Source organism: Siphateles boraxobius, unplaced genomic scaffold (assembly GCF_051911475.1).
Source record: "Siphateles boraxobius isolate OS27281-9 unplaced genomic scaffold, OSU_SipBor_1 6, whole genome shotgun sequence".
NCBI classification, from domain to species: Eukaryota; Metazoa; Chordata; class Actinopteri; order Cypriniformes; family Leuciscidae; genus Siphateles; species Siphateles boraxobius.
This window is the reverse complement of record NW_027509186.1, coordinates 10,411,116-10,437,638: the sequence shown is the minus strand read 5'-3', so window position 1 is coordinate 10,437,638 and position 26,523 is coordinate 10,411,116. Positions and strand designations below refer to the sequence as shown.

At 46.1% G+C, this 26,523-nt stretch overlaps 1 protein-coding gene across 1 annotated transcript; it reads right to left on the bottom strand.

The window, feature by feature from the left end:
- Positions 1–603: 603 nt before the first annotated feature.
- Positions 604–5,783, bottom strand: LOC143716478 (uncharacterized). Its single transcript, XM_077209042.1, has 4 exons — positions 5,734–5,783; positions 1,058–1,124; positions 926–976; positions 604–854 (listed from the first exon to the last, which is right to left on the bottom strand). Exons 1-4 carry the CDS (start codon positions 5,781–5,783, stop codon positions 702–704), a joined length of 321 nt encoding a protein of 106 aa, XP_077065157.1. The 3' UTR covers positions 604–701.
- Positions 5,784–26,523: the final 20,740 nt, after the last annotated feature.

Here is a 26,523-nt window from a genome sequence, read left to right as displayed (position 1 = left end):
CTACCAGCAACTAGCAAGAGGTATGCTAGTAATCACTTAATCGCAAAAAGTCTGAAAAAAAAAGAAGAAAAAAAAAACTACATTATATATCTATATATATATTCATTCATTCTGTCTATGCAGGAGAATTCTCAGGAGTTTTGCTGGGAGACAAGGGATACCCATGCCTGCCTAACCTCTTGACTCCCTATCAGGGGCCCCAGACAGAGGCACAGCACCGCTACAACATTGCCCATGCACGCACAAGAGGTCGTCTTGAGATGGCATTTGGGCTGATACAGTCAAGGTTTCTGTGCCTGAAGCACCTCTGAGTGACTCCACCTAGGGCATGTGACATTGTAGTTGCTTGTGTAGTGCTCCATAACATTGCTTGTCTGAGGAGAGAGAGACAACCAAGGATTGTTGAAGAGGAAGACTGGGGCAATGAAGCAGTATTGGAAGAAAACGAAACAGGCAGAATTATACGAGACACATATGCAAATAATTATTTTGCTTAATATGGTCTAAACCATGTGTAGCCTTTAAAATTTTCCACGGGCCCCTCAACTTTCTCCTTAGTTGAACAAACACACATAAGTCAAAGTATTTAATGTGATTTGTCTTTATTCAGAGAGAATCTGCCTGTTAGGGGTGAAAACACACAAATAAATGTTGTGGGAAGTGATCAAAAAGGTAATGTTTTTTTTTTATTTTCCTTTTTTTTAAATGGTAGTTCTACTTGCATTTTTCTGTAGCTGTTGAATTTCCAGCTCCAACTTCCTCATCTTCAGTTTTTTATACTGGATGTCGATATCAATCGCTTCCATTTGTTTAAGGAGGTAGCGTTTATACACTCCTTTTATGTTTTCTGGGTTCTGTAGCAACATAGATTTAAGTTATTTCATTGAATACTCTTGTCACATTGTTTTCATTTCTTAATACTCACTTTGTCACATGTGGTCCCAGACTGAGAGGGCTCTAGAACAGTGTCAGCATCCTGAAAACACATTATGATCATTTTATCACACAAGTACACTTTTTAATATTCAATACAGTATAGCATGGAACCTGTGAGTACCTCAGGCCTCCTTGAACATACAGACACAGTCTCCTCATCCTCCTCAAGGCAGCGATGGGCCTTCTCCCTGTGACCACTGATTAAACTCAGTTAAACTCATTAGCTTACATGACTGATTTAAAAGGTCTCATACTCACAGGCAACATGATGTCTGGTGGATCCATAAACCATACAGAATCTTGATAGAAAAAAATATATTTTTTGTACCAAATGGCACCATTACAGTAGCACAAGTACCTCTATGTGACATTACTGCTATGATGTACTTAGGCTTACAATTCCTAAGGAAGGAGGAAATCAGTTAGTCAGGAAGGAATAATGATAAAACACACACACACCTTTTATATACACTCACTCCTTATACTATGTGATATGATTTTAGATGATGTCCCCCTCTATTCCCTCAAGGACGGGCCTCCCTTTATTAATTTCCAAAGCCAGCTCCTCTGCAGGAGTGAAGCTGGCTGGTGGTGGCCCTCCCCCAGTGCCAGCAACCTCAGTCTTCATTTTGGTCGCTGCAATTAAAAAAAATAGTTAAAAAAAACCCTGAATAGTTGTAACTTCAAGCTGGCATTGATTACATATGTACATACCATTAGATTTACTTACCATTCTGAACTATATTTTTATATTTTATTTTCACCTGCTGCCAGGTTCTTTTTCCTTCACTTAATTTGCTGCTGCGTGAAAGCAATTAACGTTACTGTTATTCACACAAACTTTGCAATGTATTGTGACACACATTCAATGTTGATAAAGTATTTTAAATAGTTTACACCGCTACTTACGAATTGAGACGATCAGCAATTTCCTGCCAACCTTTCTCTCTTGCTTTATTTATTGCCGCTGTATTGCCTTTTTTGGTGATGACATCTTTAAATTCTTCTTGTTTCCAATAGCAAGTGCTGTTCCGTTGCCGTGAACATCGCTGCTCTATCTTTTCCTTTTGTTGCCATGGTAGCCCACAGTAAATCGATTGACCCTCGCTCGACTTTTCAGGACTTTTAAACAATGGCGTGCAGGCGCAATTATCTAGACTATTTAAACCTGACTCAAATTAGTAAGATCACATGATCCTTAACTTACTGTTATGGAACCAATTTAAGCGCGGATGTTTAGCTCGGCTCATTCAAGTCAGGTTTTGGACTATTGTAGTGGGATCATTTTTTAGTATTCTGGTTACAGAATATGGAAGTATAGCGGGGATTTTTAGGGGGCACAGGTAATTTCCGGTCGCTTTTAGTTCCGTAGCGGGGAAGGCTATTTAGGAGCACAGCTAACTTTCACTCACTCTTTGTCGATTCACGCTATAGTTGGATCACAGGACAGGGCAACAGCACATGCGTTATAGAGCAGAGGGACGCCAAATATTGAGCGTGAGCTCAGACAGACGATTGCAGCAGTTGGTGGCTTACACCGCCGGTTAATGGGAAAACGGACGGATTTGCTTTGTTGCCCGCACAGCGTGCACGTATTATAGGCTGGGTGCAACAGATGTAATAACAGAAGACTGTTAGTGTGATTACCTGTCACTGTTTTTCTTTCACCTTGTACTGTTTTGGGCCTAACTGGTTTATTTATTCCTTTTTATTTGTTTCTATTTATTTGTATTATTTTGGGCTAGGGCAATGTGCAATATTACTCACTTTTGTATAATTATACTGTAGTTTAGTCCGATGATGGTGACCTTTATATCTGTGTGACCCCCTTATTGTGTTGGTTGCAGTGTGGAGCGACGAATGTAGGTTTTTAAATCATTACTAACTGGGTTTGCGCATGTTGTGGTCTTTTAATAGACGTTTATTAGTATTAAGTGTAGAGTGTAGGGGGGCTTAACAGTATACGCCATGAAGTGTGCACATCGTTGACTTCTTATAGTATCTGTAACGATTACAGTGAATTGTAACTCAAGAGTGGGTTATTGTGGATCTGAGTGACCCTGTACTCTGTCCAGTTTCATAGTGTTTATTTTTATTCCTTATTTTTTTTTCTTTGTGAATAAAGTATGAAAATGAGTTTTCAGCCCCTGGTCTGTTAATTCTGGACATATATTGAACCTACCGGAACTAGGGTGTAGAGATAGAAAAATATATTTTGTTTTATTCATGTAAAATCACCTTGCTACATAATTGGCGTAGTCGGGCAGGGTTTTGGCTGGATATATTGAAATTTTTGTTTTTTGTTATTATTTTTTATTTTTTTTATTTTTTATGGTTGGCCCTTTGGGTAATTGTAAAGTGGGGTGAAGGAAAAACGGTGACAGGCAATCATACTAACAGTCTTCTGTTATTACATCTGTTGCACCCAACCTATAATACGTGCGCGCTGTGCGGGCAACAAAGCAAATCCGTCCGTTTTCCCATTAACCGGCGGTGTAACCCACCAACTGCTGCAATCATCTGTCTGACCTCGCGCTCAATATTTGGCGTCCCTCTGCTCTATAACGCATGTGCTGTTGCCCTGTCCTGTGATCCAACTATAGCGTAAACCGACAAAGAGTGAGTGAAAGTTAGCTGTGCCCCTAAATAGCCTTCCCCGCTACGGAACTAAAAGCGACCGGAAGTTACCTGTGCCCCCTAAAAATCCTTCCCCGCTATACTTCCATATTCTGTAACCAGAATACTAAAAAATGATCCCACTACACTATAATCCCCGCTTTTCTAAGCGGCTTTTATGGAACAGCCCCCAGTGTTACTAGCTTGAGACCAGATTGTCAAACAATAATTGATATGCGGAAAAATCATTGAGTGAATGAACATCATAGCGGCCCTTTTAGACATGCAGCTACGGACATATCTAAAATTTGCCAGGTTGAACTTAATGTGATTACAAACCTTCTTGATGTGCAATTTAAAAGTGAGATTGTTATCAATAAGTACTCCAAGGTATTTAAAATCTGAAACGACTTGTAGTCTCTCCCCTGCTACGACTACATCCGGTTCCGCACAGTGAACTTTTGATTTACTAAAAAACATACATACAGTTTTGGATATATTCAACTGAAGGCAATTATGATTTAACCATTCTGTTATATTTTGCATCGAGTTTGATAGCAGATCATCAGCTTGAGCTGCACTGTTAGCATATACAAAGATTACTGTGTCATCTGCCTACATTTGGATGTTGGCATTAGGACAAACATTTGGCAAGTCATTTACATATAAAGAAAATAAAAATGGCCCCAAAATAGAGCCCTGTGGGACACCTGCAGACAAAGTAGTAACACCTGATTGATGATTCCCAACTCTAACAAACTGAGTCCGATGTGCTAAGTAAGATTCTACTCCTTTAATAGTGCCTGTGGCAAAATTAAAAGTTTGTAATTTAGATAGAACTCCATGATTAATGGTGTCAAATGCTTTTTTTAAATCCAGAAAAACAGCACCAACAACCCCTCCTCGATCCAACAATGACTTGACTTTTTCAACAAAATAGCAATTAGCTGTTTCTGTTGAATGATTAATACGGAAGCCGAATTGATATGGATGTAAAGAATAGGGACTGTTATTTAAATGATTCGTCATTTGTTCTAAGACAAATTTTTCGGCCACCTTAGAAACTACCGGCAGGATACTAATAGGTCTATAGTTGCAGATGGACAGGCGATCACCTCCTTTAAATACAGGAAAGACTGCAGCTAACTTCCACACATTTGGAAACAATCTTTGAGCAATCCAGAAGTTAACAATTTTCGTAATTGGATATACTAATGATTCAGAGAGCTCTTTCAACATAACAGTGTTCATACCGATGACATCTTTCGCTCTAGATGCCCTCAGAGATCTAATTATTCTCACAACATCTGTCTAGTGATATATTCTATATTGAAAGCTGGCTCTATCTGACCAACTTGGCAGGGATTGTTCTTATGTTCAGAAGAAAAACACTTGATATTTTCTACTGAGTCAATAAAATAATTGTTGAGAACATCCACTACTGGCTTGTCTCTTAATTTTCCACCAACAACAAGTTCAATTGATTTGGCATTGTTAACATTAACAATGTTAGTTTTCTTAACTGTTTTCTTAGTTTTCCATTAGTTTTCTTAACTGGCTCCAAATAGTTTTAGTATTACCTCCTGCTTTTTCGATTATGGTCAAAAAGAAGTTTGCTTTAGCTATCCTTACCTCTTTAACTGCCCTATTCCGTAGCACAGTGAAAGTATGTCTATCACTGTTTGCTTTAGATTTAACGGCAGCCATATCCCATTTTTTCATTAGATTTACGATTGGTGAGGTCATCCAAGGAATGTTGCTATTTTTTTCCCTTGGCCGTTGTCTACATGCAAATGCATCAATTGATCTCTGCAGTTGTTGTGTAAATCTTTGACTGTCTTCTTCCAAGGACTTTCCCAAAAGTATGTTATCCCAGTTGATACTCTGGAGAGCACTTATAAACTGACCCTGCATGTTTTTGGGGATATTTATAGATTCTTGTTCATGGACAAAAGGAGTGAAACGCTTGTTAGTTAGTTTCCTGGCTATTAGGATCATATTGTGATCTGATAGTCGAGTCAGCATATTAAAGGATTTGACTATTCGCTCTGGCCTATTGCTAAATATTAAGTCTATTTGTGTTTTTGTAGAATTTGTTACTCTGGTAGGCCCATTTATCAACTATGTAAGATCACAATCCTCAGTTTTCTTATCTGGAATCGCCTCTTCTGCTGTCCCTACCAGGATTTGCACCACTCTGAGGTCTCGGATGGTGTGTACTTCTCCAACATGGCCTTAAGCTACACAGCTCGCCAACTGTTGAATCTTAAGGGTAACTTTTATATTGGAGAATGACACATGCTTTCTGCAATCATGTTGGAATACTGAATCTGACGCGTTATATACATCAATCTTCAAGGCGCAGTTTTTCCGTCTCATCATCCACTGTTACTTCCACCGTTACTTATCCTACATTTCTGCGCACATCTTGAACGCTGTTGTGTATGCCTTGGGAGGTTAATTTCAACAACTTGTCGACTCTTAAGCGCGAGGTGGCTCCTCCGGTTTCATCTGCTCCTCGTTTGCTGAATTCGATGCTTTTCAATGCACGATCTGTCAATAACAAGGTTGTGATATTATCTGACATTATTACAGAACAGAAATTGGATCTTGTGTGTTTAACGGAAACCTGGCAAAGTGTCTGATGGTTCTCTTTTTAATGAACTTACTTCTGCTGGATATGGTTTATTTAATCTCCCGCAATCCTCTGGCAGAGGTGGGGGTATTATTCTGCTATATAGTCACCAACTGAACATGAGTCCTGTGGATGTTCCACAGTTTAACTCATTTGAATGTCTTGTTTTGAGTGTATCTGCCCCCATCTCCACTGCCATAGATACAGTCTACATGCCTCCTAAGAAAATTAAAGACTTTTTATCTGAATTTGCAGATATGTTGTCCTTGCTATGCCTCCAATTTGAGAGAACTTTAATTTTGGGGGACTTTAATATCCATATGGAGATAAAAGACTCAACAACAAAAGATTTTTTATCTTTATTGGAGTGCTTCGATTTGAACCAGCTCGTGGACTGTCCTACACATAATAAAGGCCATACTCTTGACTTGTTGATTTTAAACGGCTCATTTGTATCCCAGTTGTGCACCTCTGACTTAGGACTGTCTGATCATCTGGCTATTTTTTTTAAATATAGAACTGCCTGACATGAACACTACCGTATCAACCTTGGAGGGCTGAGAGTGGAGTCGTTTGGAAGCCGATTGTCGTCGGGTCTGCCTGGCTGAGTCGCAGGGGAACCGTGAGAGCACCGGGAGGGTGGCTTGTCGCTATGCTCTGGAAATTCCAGCTCGGAGTGAGGCCGTGGTCTGGGCCAGGCTGCCTTCCCGACTCTATCGCTCAGAGGAGTGGGTCTTGGTGGAACCCCATTCAGATTGTTCCAAGGTGGAGGTCGCCCGGGGATTGGCGTCCGCACGGAGAGGCCGGGTCTTTGTAAAAGTCAGGAACACGAACCCCTTCCCTGTCCACTTACATCGTCACCAGCGTTTAGCCCGAGTTACCTCGGTGAGGGTACAGCAAGTGCGAGAACCAGGAAAAGTTAAATTCAGCCGGGTGAGTCCGACAGTAGTGGAAGTGGCCCTGGCACAGACAGATCAGTACGTAGAGGAGACCGGAGAGAGAGTCCCGGCCCATCTTGAGGGAGAGTCACTGTGGGGAGAAGGTCTAGAAGGAGGTCAGACTAAACAGCTTCAAGGCTTCTTGTTGAGATGGCAGAACTTGTTTTCCACCCATGACGAAGACTACGGTCGCATGGATGCAGTCAAACATCAGATCCCGACTGGAGATGCCACACCCAGTAGAGAGCGCTACCGGCCTGTACCCCCTACCTTGAACTCCGAGGTCCGCACCCTCCTGCGGGGGATGTTGGATAAGGGAATCATCCGGGAGAGCAGTAGTCCCTGGGCCGCGCCCATTGTCTTAGTACGGAAGAAGACCGGCTCCTGGCGGTTCTGTGTGGACTACCGGAAGTTAAATCTGGTGACTAAAAGAGATGCTTTCCCATTGCCCCGAGTGGAGGACTCCCTCACGAGCCTGACACAAGCGGCCTGGTATTCTACTCTTGATTTGTCCAGTGGGTATTGGCAGGTGGAGGTGGATGAGCGGGACAGGGAAAAGACAGCGTTCACTACCCCCTTTGGGCTCTATGAGTGGGACCGGATGCCGTTCGGCCTGTGCAACGCTCCAGCCACATTCCAACGGTTGATGCAGCGTTGCTTGGGCGGCCAGCTGATGGAGTCCACCCTAGTATACCTGGATGACGTGATTGTTTACTCCCCAGATTTGAAGTCCCACCTTCAGCATCTCGAACAAGTCTTTCACTCCTTGGAGAAATATGGGCTGAAGCTCCAGCCGGATAAATGCCAGCTTTTCCGGAAGGAGGTGAAGTTCTTGGGGCATATCGTCAGTGCTGCAGGGATTTTGGTTGACCCAGAGAAGGTATCAGTCGTCCAGGGGTGGACAGCGCCCAAGACCGTACGCCAGGTCAGATCCTTCTTGGGCTTCGTAGGATACTACAGGCGGTTCATAAAAGGCTTCTCCCACATCGCCAAGCCCATAAACCAGCTGTTAGGGGGCACTGGACGGCCCCGGCGCCGGGGATCTCCTTCAATCCAGTGGGATTCAGCCTGCGAAGTTGCCTTCCAGCAGCTCAAGCAGGAATTACTGCAAGCCCCGATTCTAGCCGATGCCGACTTCACTAAACCCTTCCTCTTATACACCGATGCCAGCAATTTGGGTCTGGGAGCTGTACTGGCTCAGAAGCAGCAGGGCAAAGAGAGAGTCATCGCGTATGCCAGTCGAAGGTTACATCCGGCTGAGAAAAACGATGCAAACTACAGTTCCTTTAAGCTCGAATTGCTGGCAATGAAATGGGCGATGAGTGAGAAGTTTAAGGATTATCTGTGGGGAGCAAAGGTACTCGTTGTGACTGATAACAATCCCCTGGTGCATCTGCAGACCGCCAATCTGGGGGCGGTTGAGCAGAGGTGGCTTCAGTACCAGCTTCAGTATCGGCCGGGGAAAGAGCATACCAACGCCGATGTACTGTCCAGACTTCCTGAAGCGCGATCCATGGGGCAAACAACAGCATTGAGTTAGGTGCGTGAGGAGGGACTGATGTTGGGCATTGTGGAGGCACCGGGCCAACCACCGGTCGAACCCCCTGCAACTTGGGGATGGGACCCACAGCGTTGGAGGATGTGGCAGGAGGAGGACGAAGATTTGAAGCTGGTACGAACTTGGTTGAGGGGAGGAGCTTGGCCCGAAGGCGAGGTACGCCGGGCCCAGACATGGGTGGTGCGGGGGCTGCTGGGACAGAAAGAGAGGCTCTTCCTGAAAGAAGGGGTGATTTGTAGGTCCCTCCAGGATCCGACTTGGGGCGATGAGGTCGGCCAGGTAGTAGTCCCGGAAGGGCAATGTCATTCCCTGTTACAGGCATATCATTGCAAACTGGGACATCAAGGGCAAGAAAGGACGTTGTCTCTGCTATGGCGGTACTTCTACTGGCCTGGGATGGAGGGAACCACGATGACTTACCTTCAAGGGTGCCCACGTTGCATGCTCTTTAAGGCAAGGAAGGAGGTACATTGGTGCCGATTCGGGCTAAGGCCCCACTGCACATCGTAGCCATGGACTATTTGACGTTGGGACGACCGATGGATCTGATACAGAACATCCTTGTAGTAACTGACCTGTTCACGAAATACGCCTGGGCCATTCCAACCCTGGATCAGACTGCCACTACCAGCGCCAATGCCTTATGGAAGTATGTCGTTCAGCCATTCGGGTGTCCCGAAATACTCCACGCCGATCAAGGGCCCAACTTCGAGTCTCGGATGATCCACGAACTATGTCGGCTGTACGGATGTAAGAAGACCCACACCACCCCATACCATCCCCAAGGGAATGGGGGGTGCGAAAGGCTGAATCAGACACTGCTAAGTCTCCTGGGGACCCTGGAAGGAGAGCAGCAGGGCCACTGGGTGAACAAACTTCCGATGCTGGTCCAGGCGTACAATAACAGCGTGCATAGCACCACCGGGTATGCCCCAACCTACCTGATGTTCGGGAGTCACGCGAGACTGCCTATCGATCGGCTATTAGGAGCCACTCCAGCGGAGGAGAGGGGCAGCTTGACAGAGTGGGTGGCAGGACATCACCAGCGCCTTCACATCGCTTACGAACAGGTCTCGGACCGAATAAATCAAGCAGCAGTGAAGAACAAGAGGCTGTATGACCCAACAGCTCGAGAGGCACCGTTACTACCAGGAGAAAGAGTGCTGGTACGGGATACTCGTCGCCAAAGGAAGGGGAAACTGAGCGACCGGTGGGAGTCACAACCATACGTGGTTCAACGACAGCCGCACCCAGACCAGCCGGTATATGATATTCGTCCAAAAGGGAGAGCTGGCCCAGAGCGAGTGCTACATCGGAACTTGATCCGTCCGTGTACATCCGGCTGAGAAAAACGATGCAAACTACAGTTCCTTTAAGCTCGAATTGCTGGCAATGAAATGGGCGATAAGTGAGAAGTTTAAGGATTATCTGTGGGGAGCAAAGGTACTCGTTGTGACTGATAACAATCCCCTGGTGCATCTGCAGACCGCCAAGCTGGGGGCGGTTGAGCAGAGGTGGCTTCAGTACCAGCTTCAGTATCGGCCGGGGAAAGAGCATACCAACACCGATGTACTTTCCAGACTTCCTGAAGCGCGATACATGGGGCAAACAACAGCATTGAGTTGGGTGCGTGAGGTGGGACTGATGTTGGGCATTGTGGAGGCACCGGGCCAACCACCGGTCGAACCCCCTGCAACTTGGGGATGGGACCCACAGCGTTGGAGGATGTGGCAGGAGGAGGACGAAGATTTGAAGCTGGTACGAACTTGGTTGAGGGGAGGAGCTTGGGCCGAAGGCGAGGAACGCCGGGCCCAGACACGGGTGGTGCGGGGGCTGCTGGGACAGAAAGAGAGGCTCTTCCTGAAAGAAGGGGTGATTTGTAGGTCCCTCCAGGATCCGACTTGGGGCGATGAGGTCTGCCAGGTAGTAGTCCCGGAAGGGCAATGTCATTCCCTGTTACAGGCATATCATTGCAAACTGGGACATCAAGGGCAAGAAAGGACGTTGTCTCTGCTATGGCGGTACTTCTACTGGCCTGGGATGGAGGGAACCACGATGACTTACCTTCAAGGGTGCCCACGCTGCATGCTCTTTAAGGCAAGTAAAGAGGTACATTGGTGCCGATTCGGGCTAAGGCCCCACTGCACATCGTAGCCATGGACTATTTGACGCTGGGACAACCGATGGATCTGATACAAAACATCCTTGTAGTAACTGACCTGTTCACGAAATACGCCTGGGCCATTCCAACCCTGGATCAGACTGCCACTACCAGCGCCAATGCCTTATGGAAGTATGTCGTTCAGCCATTCGGGTGTCCCGAAATACTCCACACCGATCAAGGGCCCAACTTCGAGTCTCGGATGATCCACGAACTATGTTGGCTGTACGGATGTAAGAAGACCCACACCACCCCATACCATCCCCAAGGGAATGGGGGGTGCGAAAGGCTGAATCAGACACTGCTAAGTCTCCTGGGGACCCTGGAAGGAGAGCAGCAGGGCCACTGGGTGGACAAACTTCCGATGCTGGTCCAGGCGTACAATAACAGCGTGCATAGCACCACCGGGTATGCCCCAACCTACCTGATGTTCGGGAGTCACGCTAGACTGCCTATCGATCTGCTATTAGGAGCCACTCCAGCGGAGGAGGGGGGCAGCTTGACAGAGTGGGTGGCAGGACATCACCAGCGCCTTCACATCGCTTACGAACAGGTCTCGGATCGAATCAATCAAGCAGCAGTGAAGAACAAGAGGCTGTATGACCGAACAGCCCGAGAGGCACCGTTACTACCAGGAGAAAGAGTGCTGGTGTGGGATACACGTCGACCAGCCGGTATATGATATTCGTCCAGAAGGGAAAGCTGGCCCAGAGCGAGTGCTACATCGGAACTTGATCCGTCCGTGTCCAAATTATCCAAAACCAACAGGCAGCGATCCCCCGGTCGAAACGCTACCGATGCCAGTGTTGCTAGGTTGGGCGGTGGTCCCAAGGGGACTGGGCGCAGAGCCGCGCCAGGTAGATTCTGCCTCACCGCCGAGAAGGTCCCAGCGGGATAACCGAGGGCAGCCCCCAGTCCGGTATGGAGACTGGGTTGCCGAGCCACGTTCTAGGGACTAGAACGGTTTGGCAGGGGGGTATGTAACAAGTGACAAAGGAAGCTGAACAAATGTCCGCTGGAAATGTGTCCCCCCCCCCCCCGGAACAATATCAGTGAAACACCGAGCCGGTTCCGCTTGTTGTTGGTTTCCATGACAGCGGCGGCTGATGAGGCAAATGGTATCAGGTGCGGGCGATTGGTGTGAGGATCGGCGATAGGGCTACGGGGCCGAATGAAGCAGTCAAAAGGAAAAGGAAGAGGAGATTGAGCGTTGGTACTCCCCCGGAGAAATCGTTCTTTGGCAGCTTGAATTCGCTGGGATCTTTTGAGAGGGCTGTGAAAATTTGGCTGGATTACGGGTGCAACGGTGATTTATGTGAATACAAGCTGGAAGCGTGAACTGGATGGGAAGTAGGAGAATTTTGGAGACACAGTCAAGACTGGAGAGCGCCATCATTCCTGAGAGGAAGCTAAGTAATGAAACATCGGATCTGTATGAATGCATGCCTTGCATTGAGTTGAATAAAGAATTGTGAAGTGTATTGATTACGAGTGTAACTGTCACTTAAGAGTGTGAACTGAGTCATCATTAAAATCCTGATATCTTCGTCTGAGTGTGAGAGAGTATTGAAGACGCTGTTTTCCATGCTGTGAGAAGTCATCTGCATCTCTTCATCTCCTGAGTGCTGATTCAGCGTAACAGTGGAAGGATTGATCATTGGGTGAGTGTTGGCCTTATTGCACTGAGAGTGAGAGTGGATATGCAGTGCCCGAATTGAAGTGTCACACAGTATTGGATTTGACGTGAAGTTGCAGTGTGTGGATGTATATGCATATATAACTGCCAGTATTCTTCAGTTCATATTCTTGCCCAGTGTTTGCTGAACAAGGCCTCAGTGTTGAATGTGCATGTCCCGCTCGGGCTATAAGCCCCCGCTTCGATACTGAAGAGAAGTGTGCTTGCCCTGTATAAATTGCTCTGTCTTTTTAAATCGATGATTCTTCTGCTACTGTCTTCTTGTGTGATGCCCGTCTGAAGGAGGGATCCACCTTAGCCTCGGCACTGTCTGCTTAGAGCCACACAATCCAGCCGTAAGCTCGATTTCCATCTTATAGAGGAGTGTGCCTGCACCTGTATAAATTGCTCTGTCTGTTTAAATAGATGATTCTTCTGCTACTGTCTTCTTGTGTGATGCCCGTCTGAAGATCATGAGATTTAAAGCACACCCGCTGGTTTCCTACACGCGTGTCGCGCACTCGCGCACTCGCGCACCGCTGGAGTTGGTGAGATCAAATCAACGACTTGTGTTGTAACGATTGGAATCGAAATGTGAGTGAATGAACGCCGGCGTCGTTTTCTGGGAACTCAATGAAAGCATCCGCATCTGCGAACTCAAACATGTGTAAGTACCGGTCTTTTATACCGCAAGTGTTAGACATGATTGGATAGATGAGAAGGTAATAAGTGATGCAGCAATTGAGTCTTCCTGGCAGAACTTAACGCTAAAGCTTCCATTTCGCTGAAGGGAACGAGATACTGCGTGAAACGATGTGGGAACGCCCCTGCGTGAGTGCGTCATGAAGCACGTATGAAATCAGTCCAATGGCGAGACGGAACGTCATAGGCGGGTGACGTCATCGACCAGGAAACTATATAAGCACCCCAAAACACAAGCGCATCAGCTTCTGATAAGACTGAAGCAAGTGCTCGGGTTACATAAGTAACCAGAGACGTTACCTGTCAGGGAACTCGAGCTACGTGAAACGATGTGGGAACGCTAATACCCACGTCGCCATACGAGCAAGTGTCCGTCGTGTGTAGTCAAGGCGCACATTCGGACGAAAGCACCTGCGCCCGTGGAGTGGAGCTGAAGTCAAGATGGTAAAACTTTACAAATGTGTGCGGTCAGGACCAGACTGCCGCATCGCAAACGTCCTGAATTGATACTCCTGACAAAATAGCTTTAGAGGCAGCCATACTCCTGGTTGAATGAGCCCGGACAGCCAAAGGAGAAGGCTGACCGGCAGATTCGTAGGCAAGTGAGATGGCCTCGACCACCCACTTCCTCAACCTCTGCTTAGATGCAGGACAGCCCTTCCTAGGGGGTCCAAAACAAAAAACAATTGTACACATTTTCTCCACAGGGCAGCTCTGTGGACGTAAGCATCTAGAGCCCTAACTGGGCAGAGCAGATTTAGTTTCTCTTGGTCCGACGTCAAAAAAGGAGGAGGACAGAAAGCCTGCAGTACAACAGGCCTGACAACATTAGTTGGAACCTTGGGAACGTACCCCGGTCTAGGGTGGTGAGACCGATAGAGCTGGAATATCTCCTATTCTTTTTAATGAAGAGATAGCAAGAAGAAAGATCGTTTTTAGAGTAATGCATTTCTCAGAAACTTCTTCAATGGGCTCGAACGGTGCTGGAGAGAGACCTTCTAGAACAACCGCAAGGTCCCAGGTCGGCACCCTCGTGCGAACTGCTGGCCTCAGCCTCAAAGTGCCACGAAGGAAAAGAGTTATAAGTGGGTGTCTCCCGAGAGAGGCTCCACTTAAAGGGACATGGTAAGCAGACAAGGCCGCCACGTAGGAATTCCAGCACTGCACCCACCTGGCAGTTAACTGGGTCCAACTGGTGTTCCCCACACCAAGAGGTGAACATATTCCACCTCAAGGCATATCATTTCCTAGTGGCCGGAGCTCTGGAGTGGAGGATGGTCTCCACAACCTCAGTCGAGAGACCAGATTCTATGAGCTGGGCCCCCTCAGAGGCCAAGCCCACAACCTCCATAGTTCTGGGCGGGGGTGAAGGATCAACCCACTCGCCTGAGAGAGAAGGTCGCTCCTGATCGGAATCTCCAGAGGAGAGCCGTCGAGGAGAGAAATTAGGTCCGCAAACCAAACTCAGGCCGGCCAGAACGGGGCTACAAATAATAATAGACTGACCCCAGAATTCTCTGATATTCTTTTACAGTAAGTGACTGGCCTAGCTTTGCCTGTTTGACGGCTAAGAGAATCGAAGCTATACGAGCAGGAGACAGACGTGCCTGCATCGTCGTCGAATCCCAAACTACACCCAGAAAAGTGGTCATCTGTACTGGAGAAAGCACACTCTTCTTGGCATTGAGCCTCAACCCCAACTTTTTGATATGGGCAAGCACGACATCTCGATGCCGAATCGCCTGATGCTCCGATTGAGCTAGAATCAACCAAACGTCGATATAATTTAAAATGCGGATGCCCTGGAGTCGCAGCGGAGCCAGAGCTGCATCCATGCATTTCGTGAAAGTTCGGGGAGACAGTGCTAGGCCGAACAGAAGAACCCGATATTGGTACGCTTCGCCCCCGAAAGCGAACGTCAGGAACTTCCTATGTTGTGGAAGGATGTAAATATGCGTCATTTAGATCTATTGTGACAAACCAGTCCTCGGACCTGATTTGTGACACGATTTGCTTGAGAGTGAGCATTTTGAATTTGAGCTTCCCTACTGAGCGATTTAACAGTCGCAGATCTAAAATTGGACGTAACCCCCCATCCTTCTTTGGAACGTTGAAATATTGGCTGTAATAACCTAACTCGCTGCTGGGAGGAAGAACTCGTTCTATAGCCTCCTTCAACAGAAGAGTTTTCACCTCTTGTTCCATAACCAGAGCCTGCTCGGGGCCCACCACTGTGGGCAGAACCCCTCTGAAGCGAGGCGGGCGTGATCTGACCTCTATTGCGTACCCCTTTCTCGATAGTCTGCAGGACCCATTGAGATACATTTGGAAGGCTTTTCCACTCTGCCAAAAATTCTACTAAGGGTACTGGCCTCTGGAATATTTTGAGTGGCAGACAGAGTGCCCTGTAACGGCGCACCGGCAGGGAACAACTGGTCTGACCGCTCTAGACCACTACTCAGAGTGGGCGAGCGTCCCTCGGGAAAGTGCTCGCTGGGACCGTCTATGCCCCGGCACGCAGGCGGGGTTGGCAGAACGGGCCCCTGAGGGCACCGAGAGAGAACAGGGGCCGTGTAATGCGGCGAACACCTTCCCCTCTCGGTGGGGACCAACCTCAGCATCCTGACACTTTTGGCGTCAGGACTTCTTCTTTGACGAGGCCTTCTTGGCAACAATAACTGTCCTCAGATCAGCCCTGCCCTTAGACGTCCTCGTCTGAGAGCGCCGCGTCTCGTCCCAGTTTTGCTGCGGGGCGTCCCGGAGAAAAGACTTTTCTTTTTCTTTCATATTAGATAGGTTCAATCATAAGTGTCTCTGTTGCCACCAGGGCTGCCATAGAACGGCCCACTGATTTGGCCGTCTCCTTGGTGGCACGGAGAGATAGATCTGCTGCCTGACGCAATTCTCGAATTACGTCAGCACTAATTTCATCCCCCTCACTCACATCTTTTAATAGGTCTGCTTGATAGGCTTGTAATATTGACATAGTAAGCACGCTGCCGCTTGACCTGCCACCGAGTAAGCTTTGCCCACCAAAGCTGAGGTGTTTCTTAATGGCTTGGTGGGCAATGGCGGTGTCTTAAATGATGATGCCGTATCTGGAGATAGATGACTCGCTAACGTTTCTTCAGCCTTAGGCATCGCCCCATATCCATAATCTTTAGCCCCAGAAATATTAGAATAAACAGATGTTTGCTGGCTAAATATTCTGGAAGACACTGGTCTTTTCCATGACCTCGACACCTCGGTGTGGAGGTCAGGAAAGAACGGAAGACACCGGCATGGAGGTGCAGCACGAGAGGGCACAAATCTTTCATCTAGTTTACTCTTTGAACGAGATTCCTGTCTATCAGCTGGCCACTCGATGCTTAATTTTTCTACAGCACGAGTGAGCACCTCCATAAGCTCCTCACTAGCAGGAGACTGAAGTGACGAGTCCCCAGTCTCTGCTGTATCAATTCTTTTAACATCCAGTTCCTCAGAACTGGATAATTGAAGTGATGGTGCCTCAGCCCGGGCGGAAGAAACCGCAGCGCGTGCTTCCGAACCCGGACCTGAGGCACTGGATCTATCAGGTAAGGGCTGAGATAAGGCAGAGCCCATCTCAATCCCCGCTGATAGATCCATTTGCGATCCCCACGATTGAAGCCTTCGCTGTGCCTCGACAGCAGCGGGACCCGAACCGCGGGGAGCGCGCACCGAACCACTCTCCTCAAAGAGGGCTCGGCGGGAGCGGAGCGTTTTCATGGACAGCTCCCTCGAGATCTGACTGGGCATGCTGCACTCCCAAACAAACAACACACAGATTGTGTGTGTCCCCAACCGTAATATAGCGTGGGCAGGGATGAACACACTTTCTGAACTGCTGTTCGATCGCCATGATATATAACGTCTCCTTTATAGTTTTTTTATATATATAAATATATGTGAAAAACTCCTGCCTAGCAATTTCTAAGGACAGACAAAAACACTTGAGACAGGCTTTTTCATACACAGAGCGCTTGCTGAAGACTCAGAAGCTTATGCGCTTGTGTTTTGGGGTGCTTATATAGTTTCCTGGTCGATGACGTCACCCGCCTATGACTTTCTTCATGACACACTCACGCAGGGGCGTTCCAGCAGCGTTTCACACAGTTCGAGTTCCCTGATAGGGAACTGAATTGGGGATTGCGCGCTGTGTGAGAGAGCGCTTCTGGTATGTGTCATTCAGCGCTATACCACACTGAGTTATTTTTTAACAACTTACTGCACATAATAACTTGATAAACTCTTGTTGAAGATCCTAGTTAAATGCACACACACGCTTCTTTGACATATTCGCGTATCTTCTCCGCGCTCTCTAATATCCCGCCTTCAATAACCACAAGTTAATCGGTAACGAATTGTGATTGGATGATAATTTTGTTCTCTAAAATATACTATGACGAGATTAGCTACCTTTGATTAGGCTATTGTAATCAAAGAAGACTACCACTGTGTCTGAAAGGGAATTCTTCCCTACTATTTTGTATGAAAAAAAAAACATTACACCAACAGAGTAGTATGTGCGAATACATAATATTCCAAAAAAAGTTGGCAAAATCTCTTCGGATGACCTACTATTTCCGGTGAGATTCTGAAGAGCGCATTCGATGGGCACTTTACTATCCCATGAGTGTCATGGTTCAGGTCTGTTTTTTTTTCATTTCTGTTTTTCTTCAAGCTGTTCCCAATTCAGGGGCTGCATTTTCGAAGGCCGCATTTGAAAGCATATTGCGTCACAGCAGCGCGACAAACGCTTTCCCAAATTTTCCCAAATTTGTGACCCGTCACAGAAACCAGGGACACAAGTCGGCAGCACAACTTTCGAGCAAAATGAGAAAGAAGAGTTTTTTTTCAAAATTGGTGATTTTCACTTTTTTGGAGAATCTGTTAATTGAAATCACGAAGAAGCCTCTCCATGTTTGAGATAGCAGTATTGGTATATTTAAAAGCTTACATTTTGAGGTTGAAATCGGCTAGTTTTCGGAGATTCTCGCATGCAGTAGGGGCGTGGCGTGTCATTGTCTGTGTGTATTTCCATACTGAATAACCCGGCGCTTTTGCCCCCGCCCTCCAAGTCAACCACATGGCTACTTATTATGCTGTGCTCTGGCCAGCTCTCTCTGATATCAAAATTCAATGAAGATGGATGCCGCAAAGATTGTCGCAGACGAGATGAACCGTCTGGCAGTTACACCGAAAATGTTTTCGCCGCACTTCGTGGGCTCGGGAAACTGAACCGGAGGTATGGGCGCAGCGCGCTCGCCCTCAGTGCTTCAATACGGCGGCTCGGCTCGCTGACAGCGGTGGCTGGCTGTTTCATATGTGACGGAGAATCGAAATAGAGGATGCAGTTAAGACCTTTGCTGCTGCGATGAAGGCCTGCCGTGCGTGTTTCTGAAATGTAAGTTAACCTGTTAACCGTTTCCAGAGCGTCGGCGCACTGAAGCGTTTTTTTTTTTATTTAGTTCAAATTTACTATCAGATTTAATGTTATACCTTGACAAACTATACATCATTAAAAAGATATAATACTCAAGATTCAGTATTTGACCACTATTGTATTCTGAGAAACTTATAGTGACAGTTATGTCTTAATTTGTGTCAGGAGTTATTAAATGAAAAAATGAGTCGATACCTTTAATATGAATTATGAGCGTCAGCTGGTCCATTCATAAAAAACACTCCGTGCTGTCGTCATGACAGCGATTCGCAAAACATCGTCCCTCAGGGCTTTAGCACAAAAATGTGCAGACTTGGAGAAATATTGATATATTCTCATAGATTCACATCATATTTCTATAGACAGGAATAATATTTGTTGAATTTATACCCAAATGCGTCGATGTAATCATTATGATCGCTTCTTACTGAGATGTGCTGTGTTTTCAATTCATACCAATAGCCTGAGGGCGCTATATGCACAATAACAGTCCATATATGGATCACGAAGAAGACCCATAGTCATGTGACATTCCAGGACGTCACTGATACAGAAAGTAGCTGACAGAGATCGCTGTAACATGCAGATAAAGATGTTTTGAAGACAATAAACATGATTGCAATGATATTTGAGTTACCTGTGTTCTTCAAGCCATGCCAGGTATTTCATAATAATAGATTATATTTATAATGTAATGCTAATCGATATAGATTTCATCATCGTGCAGAACACTATAAATAATACATTTTCTGTCGGATTTTTTTTTATCTGAAGCCAAATTAGATCACAGAAGATTATTTAAAACACTCGACTTGCGTTATAAAGTAAGTTTGGAGCACAAACATGGTTTTAATCTCATAAATGGTCGTGTATTGATGGTGTGCTAAGCTAACATGCTAGCTAGCCCAGGTGCACCTGCCACCAGCAGTTATTGTTTTATGATTTTTTTCTAAATAGGAATGCTTACTGAAATGTTTCAGTGCATTTGATACCAGTTTCAAATATTTAGTGAGAACTTTGATAAAAGAAATTAGGGTTTGAAACCCTATGAATAGCCTGTGAATAGCCAGTCGTTAGTAGCTATAATGCAGACAAAAGAAATGCATATTTAGAGCCATAACCAGTCTGGAGAGGTGTAAATGTGTGCAGGGGAGACTGACTCTGAATGGGGCTCGTTTGCACCACAAAATAATAGAGACAATAGACTGATTAGATGACTCAGAAGATGACTAAACATCAGTTTGCATTTTAGAGTCTAATCAAAATAAAGTAATTTGACATGATATTGAAAAACATTTAACTAAATACAGAGTTTTAGACTTATCATTTTCAGATTTTAAATATAAAATGGTCACACATATGGCTTTAGCTGCAGTGCATTTCTAGATTCCTCCAGGGCCAACTTCAATTTTATTTTTATGAAGATGTTTCATAAAAGTAAATTTCTAATAACTTTACAAAACTTTGAAGCTATTTAAACATTTTTTTTTCATTATGACAATAATTATTTCTACATTTACAATAAACTACTAGGTGTCAGCTTTCAAATGAGATCATACTTGTGCTTTTAGTGCAAAGGGTTCATGAACTGTATCTGTTTAAGTTTGGGTATGCCATTTCTGGGGATTTTTCAAAAGTGGCCTTGAAGGTTAACAGGTTAAGCTTCATTTGCTCTTTAGTCGTTATTTAAGATGCTGAACCTGCTGATGATATAATGTGCTTGCGGACATTTCATTTGTGTGTGTATACGCACATAAGAAAGTGGTGTAAAGAGATTTGCAACAGTAATTTGAGGAGGTGAAATGTGATTATTTGGAAAATTGCAGAAATGACTGCTTAAAGAAAAATGCCAGCAGGCATTTGCCTCCTACATAAACGTTAATATTGTTGACATTTTGGGCACACGAGCGTTGCGTACTATTTGCGCTATATGTAGGCCTATGCCTTATTGGTCTTTGTTTGTTGTTGTTGGTTTTGCGTTATATGCAGGCTATATGGCATATTGGTCTTTGTGTGTTGTTGCTGGTTTTGCGTTATATGTATATAGCATATTGGTCTTTATGTGTTGTTGCTGGTTTCGCGTTATATGCAGGCTATATGGCATTATTGGTCTTTGTGTGTTGTTGCTGGTACGTTGCAAATAGAGGGGCAGCACAATTGTTTTTCGCCTAGTGCGGCAGAAGTGCACTCATTCGAAGTGTAAAAAGAGCTGTAAAGCACATGGAGGAGCTTTACAGGGGGTATGGCTTATCTAAATGAGATGTAAATGAGCCCTATTGTCACCCCCAGCAGCAGAGACAGGTGAGAACTGCACAATCTTTAGCTCGTTTTCTCCTCTTTGAGCTTTTTTAAGTGCCTACTTTAAAATGGCCACAACTTCTCCAAATATTATCAGATTTCCACATGTTACACATCGTTGGAAAGCTTGGATATTACACTCTCAGAATCTATGAATAACTCAAAATGCCCCAGAACCGACTTGTGTCCCTAGTTTCCGTGACTGGTCACATTTGTAGATGAAACAATCGTATACATTACTTTTATGTAAGTTATATTTGTAAATGAAACGTCTCGGTTACTAATGTAACACTCGTTCCCTGAAGGAGAGAACGGGAGATGTGACGTCGACGTGACAACGTAATTGGGGTCACTTCAGGGAGCCCTATCATCTTCGAGTGTCTACAGAACGAGAAAATGAACGTTGGCGTGCGTGAATCACGTTCACGTCTCCCGTTCCCTCCTTCAGAGAACGAGGGTAACATTAGTAACTGAGACGTTCCCTATCAGTCGCTCACGTTCAACGTAATTGGGATCCCTATGGAAAACGCCACGGTTGCTGCCACATCCAGCACCCTACGCAAGACTCTCAGACCGCCAACTGGCTGGGGCGGAAGGCGTTCGTAGAAGGAGTTCAACTGCTGTTCCGTTATACCCCACACAGTGGAACTCCTTGGATAACACTGGGAAAGCATGCCTTTCCAGGGTAGAGGGACGCTGCGGAAGCAACATCCTGCCCGAGGTAACATGTGGAGAATACACATATGGACTGGCCGAGGGGCAGTGCAACATATGTAATGTCACTGGGGTGGCTCCAGCCTGAGAAGGGGGAGGCTACACCAAACAGTGACGGCAGAGTGGACTCTGCCAAGGAAAAGACACAGGCTCAACGCAGGGAGCTGGTCGTGGAAGAATAAGCATATGGGATCGCCGCAGGGATCATCACATATGGAATCCAGCCTAGCACAAGTTACACAAGCATACGAGCTTTGCAACGTCTGATTGCCGAGGGGTGCGGAGGAACTCCTCAGGGTTCGCCTGAGTGGGGAACTCGACTGGAGCAGAAAGCGCACGTATCTGCTCCATGTGGAGGGGAGTGGCGCAGCTTCTGTCATTAATTATTCACCCTCATGTCATTCCAAACACGTAAGGAACATCAATTTTATTAGAGATTTTTACATGAACAAAAATATGACTCATAATGTAATAACCTCACATAATGTAGAAACTGCGCATAAAGTAATAAATATTACATTATTATTGTAATAAAATGTTCATAATATAATACTTTTCACAAAACTTAAAACAATCTTGAGCTCATAAGTTTTACATTATGAACTCAATAAAACATTTTTTGTCATAATTGTATTTCCTTTAATAAAATTCCCTACAGAACATTTGTAAAAATCTAAATCCAGTCTTGAACTATCTGTGAAATGCAAAAGATTAAAATTTTCATGCAATTATTTATTATTATTACTAGTATTATTATTATTAGTAGTAGTAGTATTAGTAGTAGTAGTAGTATTAATACTACTACTACTTGTATATAAGTTGTACATATGGTATAAGAGAGAGAGAGAGAGAGAGAGAGAGAGAGAGAGAGAGAGAGAGAGAGAGAGAAAGAGAGAGAGAGAGAGAAAGAGAGAGAGAGAGAGAGAGAGAGAGAGAAAGAGAGAGAGAGAGAGAGAGAGAGAGAGAGAGAGAGAGATCACGTTATCTGTTTCAGTCAACGGCAGCACAGATCACAAGCAAACATGTCTTCACTTTAATACAAGCTACAGCAAAACAAAGCCTGAATGTTCATTAGAGGGCATGTTGAAAAATACAGTACAACTTTCCATAATGTACAGTGGTTATAAAAAATCTGCACACCCCTTTTAAAACTGTTTGGTTTAGTGATGTAAAAAAGAAAGAAAGATAAATAAAATCAGACCTTTGCAACTTTAATGTGAAATTAAATTAAATCAAAACCTATGCAATGCCACTGAAAAAAAATAACTTTAGAATTAACTAATCAGCAAGCTCATCTGTAATGGTATTGTAATGGTTGTCAAAAACAGGACGGAAGCAATCGCAGGTCAAACTCAGTTCTTTATTGAACAGTGAAAAGTACGACAGGAACACGGGTGTGGACTGATGACGCAGGGACCTCGATGGTCGAAGACGAACCCGTGAAGTGCAGTGGAAACCCAAACGACAATCCAACGAAGAGACGACGACGAATCCAACAGGAACACCACACGGAGAGACAAACATCCAACGAATCCAACAGGAACACCACACGGAGAGACAACATCCAACGATCTGACAAAGGAGATGAGAGAACTGTGAGAATATATGGTGAGATGAGATCGGCTGCAGCTGGTGATGTGATGACGATCAGCTGGAGCGGATCAAGGAATGACACTCATTCACGCCCACTACACACGTGCTTTCATACAACAACAAAAACACGAGACGAGAAGGAAGCAATGAACTTGTATACCGTGACAGTACCCCCTCTCCTAGGAACGCCTCCTGGCGTTCCCAGACTCCCTTACCTGTCGATTGAAATCATCGATCAGAGAGTGATCCAGGATGTCTCTAGCCGGAACCCAACTTCTCTCCTCCGGACCGTAACCTTCCCAGTCCACCAAGTACTGAAATCCACGTCCCCTCCGTCTAGAATCCAGAATGCGATTTACCGAATAGGTGGTCTCCCCATCTACGAGACGCGGCGGGGGGGGAACCGGGACTGGCGGATTAATGCGAGCATGAAACACGGGCTTGATTTTTGAAACATGGAAAACGGGGTGAACCCTCCTGTACGCTGGAGGTAAACTAAGGCGGACTGTCACCGGACTAATGATCTTGGTGACAGTGAACGGGCCAATGAATTTGGGGGCAAGCTTATTAGAGACGGATCGGAGAGGAATGTTCTTAGTTGAAAGCCACACTTTTTGACCAACGACGTATACGGGAGGCTTTGACCGGTGGCGATCGGCCTTAGCCTTGGTGCGCGCCCCCACTTGGAGTAGAGCCTCACGGGCTCTAGTCCAAGTGCGGTGACACCTCTGGATTAAGGCGTGAGCGGAGGGGACCGCGACCTCGGATTCCAGACTAGGAAAAATAGGTGGCTGGTAACCTAAACTACACTCAAACGGAGATAGGCCCGTAGCCGACACTGGTAACGTATTGTGGGCGTACTCCACCATGGAAATCTGTTGACTCCAAGAGGAAGGATTCTTAGAAACCAAACATCGCAACACCCTTTCCAGATCTTGGTTGGCTCTCTCGGTCTGACCATTGCTCTGGGGGTGGAACCCTGAGGACAGACTAACCGTCGCCCCCAGTAACTTACAAAATTCTTGCCAAAATTTGGACACAAACTGGGGTCCTCTGTCAGAGACCACGTCCATCGGGAGGCCATGTAAGCGAAAGACGTGGTCAATGACTGTCAACGCTGTCTCCTTAGCTGAGGGTAATTTGGGTAAGGGAATGAAATGAGCCGCCTTCGAGAACCGGTCCACCACAGTCAAAACGACTGTGTTGCCCTGGGAGGGCGGGAGGGCGGTGACAAAATCTAGAGCGATATGGGACCAGGGTCTCGAAGGGACCGGCAGCGGTTGAAGGAGCCCATCAGGCGGACGATTGGAAGTCTTACCAGTGGCACAGACCGAGCAAGCCAAAACAAAACTGTGGATGTCACGAGCCATAAGTGGCCACCAAAATCGTTGCTTGACTAAAAACTTAGTACGATTAACTCCTGGATGACAAGCCACGTTGGAGCAATGACCCCACTGTATAACGTCGGACCGTAATCCCTCCGGCACAAATAAGCGATTCGGTGGGCAACCGGGCGGAGGCATTACCCCTTCTAAGGCCGTCTTGACCTTCGATTCGATCTCCCATACGAGTGTGGAAACAAATAGGGTTTCCGGTAAAATGCACTCGGGAGTAGACGGGCGTTCGGAACGATCAAAAATGCGAGATAAAGAGTCGGGTTTGATGTTCTTAGAACCCGGGCGGTACGAGAGAGAAAAATCAAAACGACCGAAAAAAAGTGCCCACCGAGCCTGCCTGGAGTTCAATCTTTTGGCGGTTCTGATGTACTCTAGATTCTTGTGATCGGTCCAGACGATAAAAGGAACCCCCGCACCTACTAACCAATGACGCCATTCCTCCAACGCTAACTTGACTGCCAACAACTCCCTGTTACCAATGTCGTAATTGCGTTCGGCTGGGGATAAACGATGAGAAAAAAACGCGCAAGGATGCATCTTATCGTCTGCGGGCGAACGCTGGGACAGGACTGCTCCTACCCCCACCTCTGACGCGTCGACCTCCACCACGAACTGACGTGAAGAATCAGGGGCAACGAGGATGGGAGCTGAAACAAAGCGGCTCTTGAGTTTGGCAAACACAGCCTCGGCTGTATCTGACCACCTGAACGGAGTTCTGGGGGAGGTCAAGGCAGTCAGAGGTGCGGCTAGTTGGCTGAAATTGCGAATGAAACGCCGATAGAAGTTGGCGAACCCCAGAAACCTCTGCAGGGCCTTACGGGAATCTGGACTTGGCCACTCTACCACAGCCTTAACCTTCTCAGGGTCCACACGCATTCCCTCAGACGAAATGATGTATCCTAGAAAAGGAACAGACTGTGCATGAAAATCGCATTTCTCCGCCTTGACAAAAAGCCCATTCTCTAGCAACCTCTGAAGCACTCGTCGAACGTGTTGCACATGTTCCTGGAGAGACGAGGAAAATATCAATATGTCATCCAGGTAAACATATATGAACTGATCTATCATGTCTCGCAACACGTCATTGACCAGTGCCTGGAAGACTGCTGGGGAGTTGGACAGCCCGAAAGGCATGACCAAGTATTCAAAGTGCCCCCTGGGGGTGTTAAAGGCAGTCTTCCATTCATCCCCCTCCCTAATGCGAACCAGATGATAAGCGTTACGCAAGTCCAATTTCGTGAAAACGGACGCTCCCTGCAACCTCTCGAAGGCTGAAGACATTAACGGCAAAGGATAAGTATTCTTTACCGTGATGTTATTCAGCCCCCGGTAGTCAATACAAGGTCGCAGAGACCCGTCCTTCTTTCCCACAAAAAAGAACCCCGCCCCCGCCGGAGAAGAGGAAGGACGGATGAAACTGGTTGCCAGAGAATCAGAAATATATTTCTCCATAGCCTCCCTCTCCGGATTGGAAAGCGAATATAACTTGCCCTTAGGCGGAGACTTACCTGGCAGTAAATCTATGGCACAGTCATAGGGACGATGCGGAGGAAGAGAAGCAGCCCGAGACTTACTGAACACTTCCTTCAGATCGTGGTACTCCTCGGGCACGTTAGACAAGTCCCCTGCCTCCTCCTGTAACACAAAAACAGGCACAGACGGACAAGCAGACATCAGACAAGACTTATGACATTCCTTGCTCCACTCCAGAATAGCTCTTTGCTGCCAGTCCACACGAGGGTTGTGATGAATGAGCCAGGGGTGTCCAAGAACTACAGGTGCCAGGGGGGAATCCAGTATATAAAAAAAAATAGTTTCTGAGTGATTGCCTGAGGT

Coding starts and splice junctions, on each gene's coding strand:
- LOC143716478 (XM_077209042.1), bottom strand. CDS start 5,783: ATGTTGGAGAAGTACACACCATCCGAGACCTCAGAGTGGTGCAAATCC. Junction 1,125..5,733: donor TCAGAGTGGTGCAAATCCTG/GTAGGGACAGCA, acceptor CAGTGGTCACAG/GGAGAAGGCCCATCGCTGCC. Junction 977..1,057: donor TATGTTCAAGGAGGCCTGAG/GTACTCACAGGT, acceptor ATGTGTTTTCAG/GATGCTGACACTGTTCTAGA.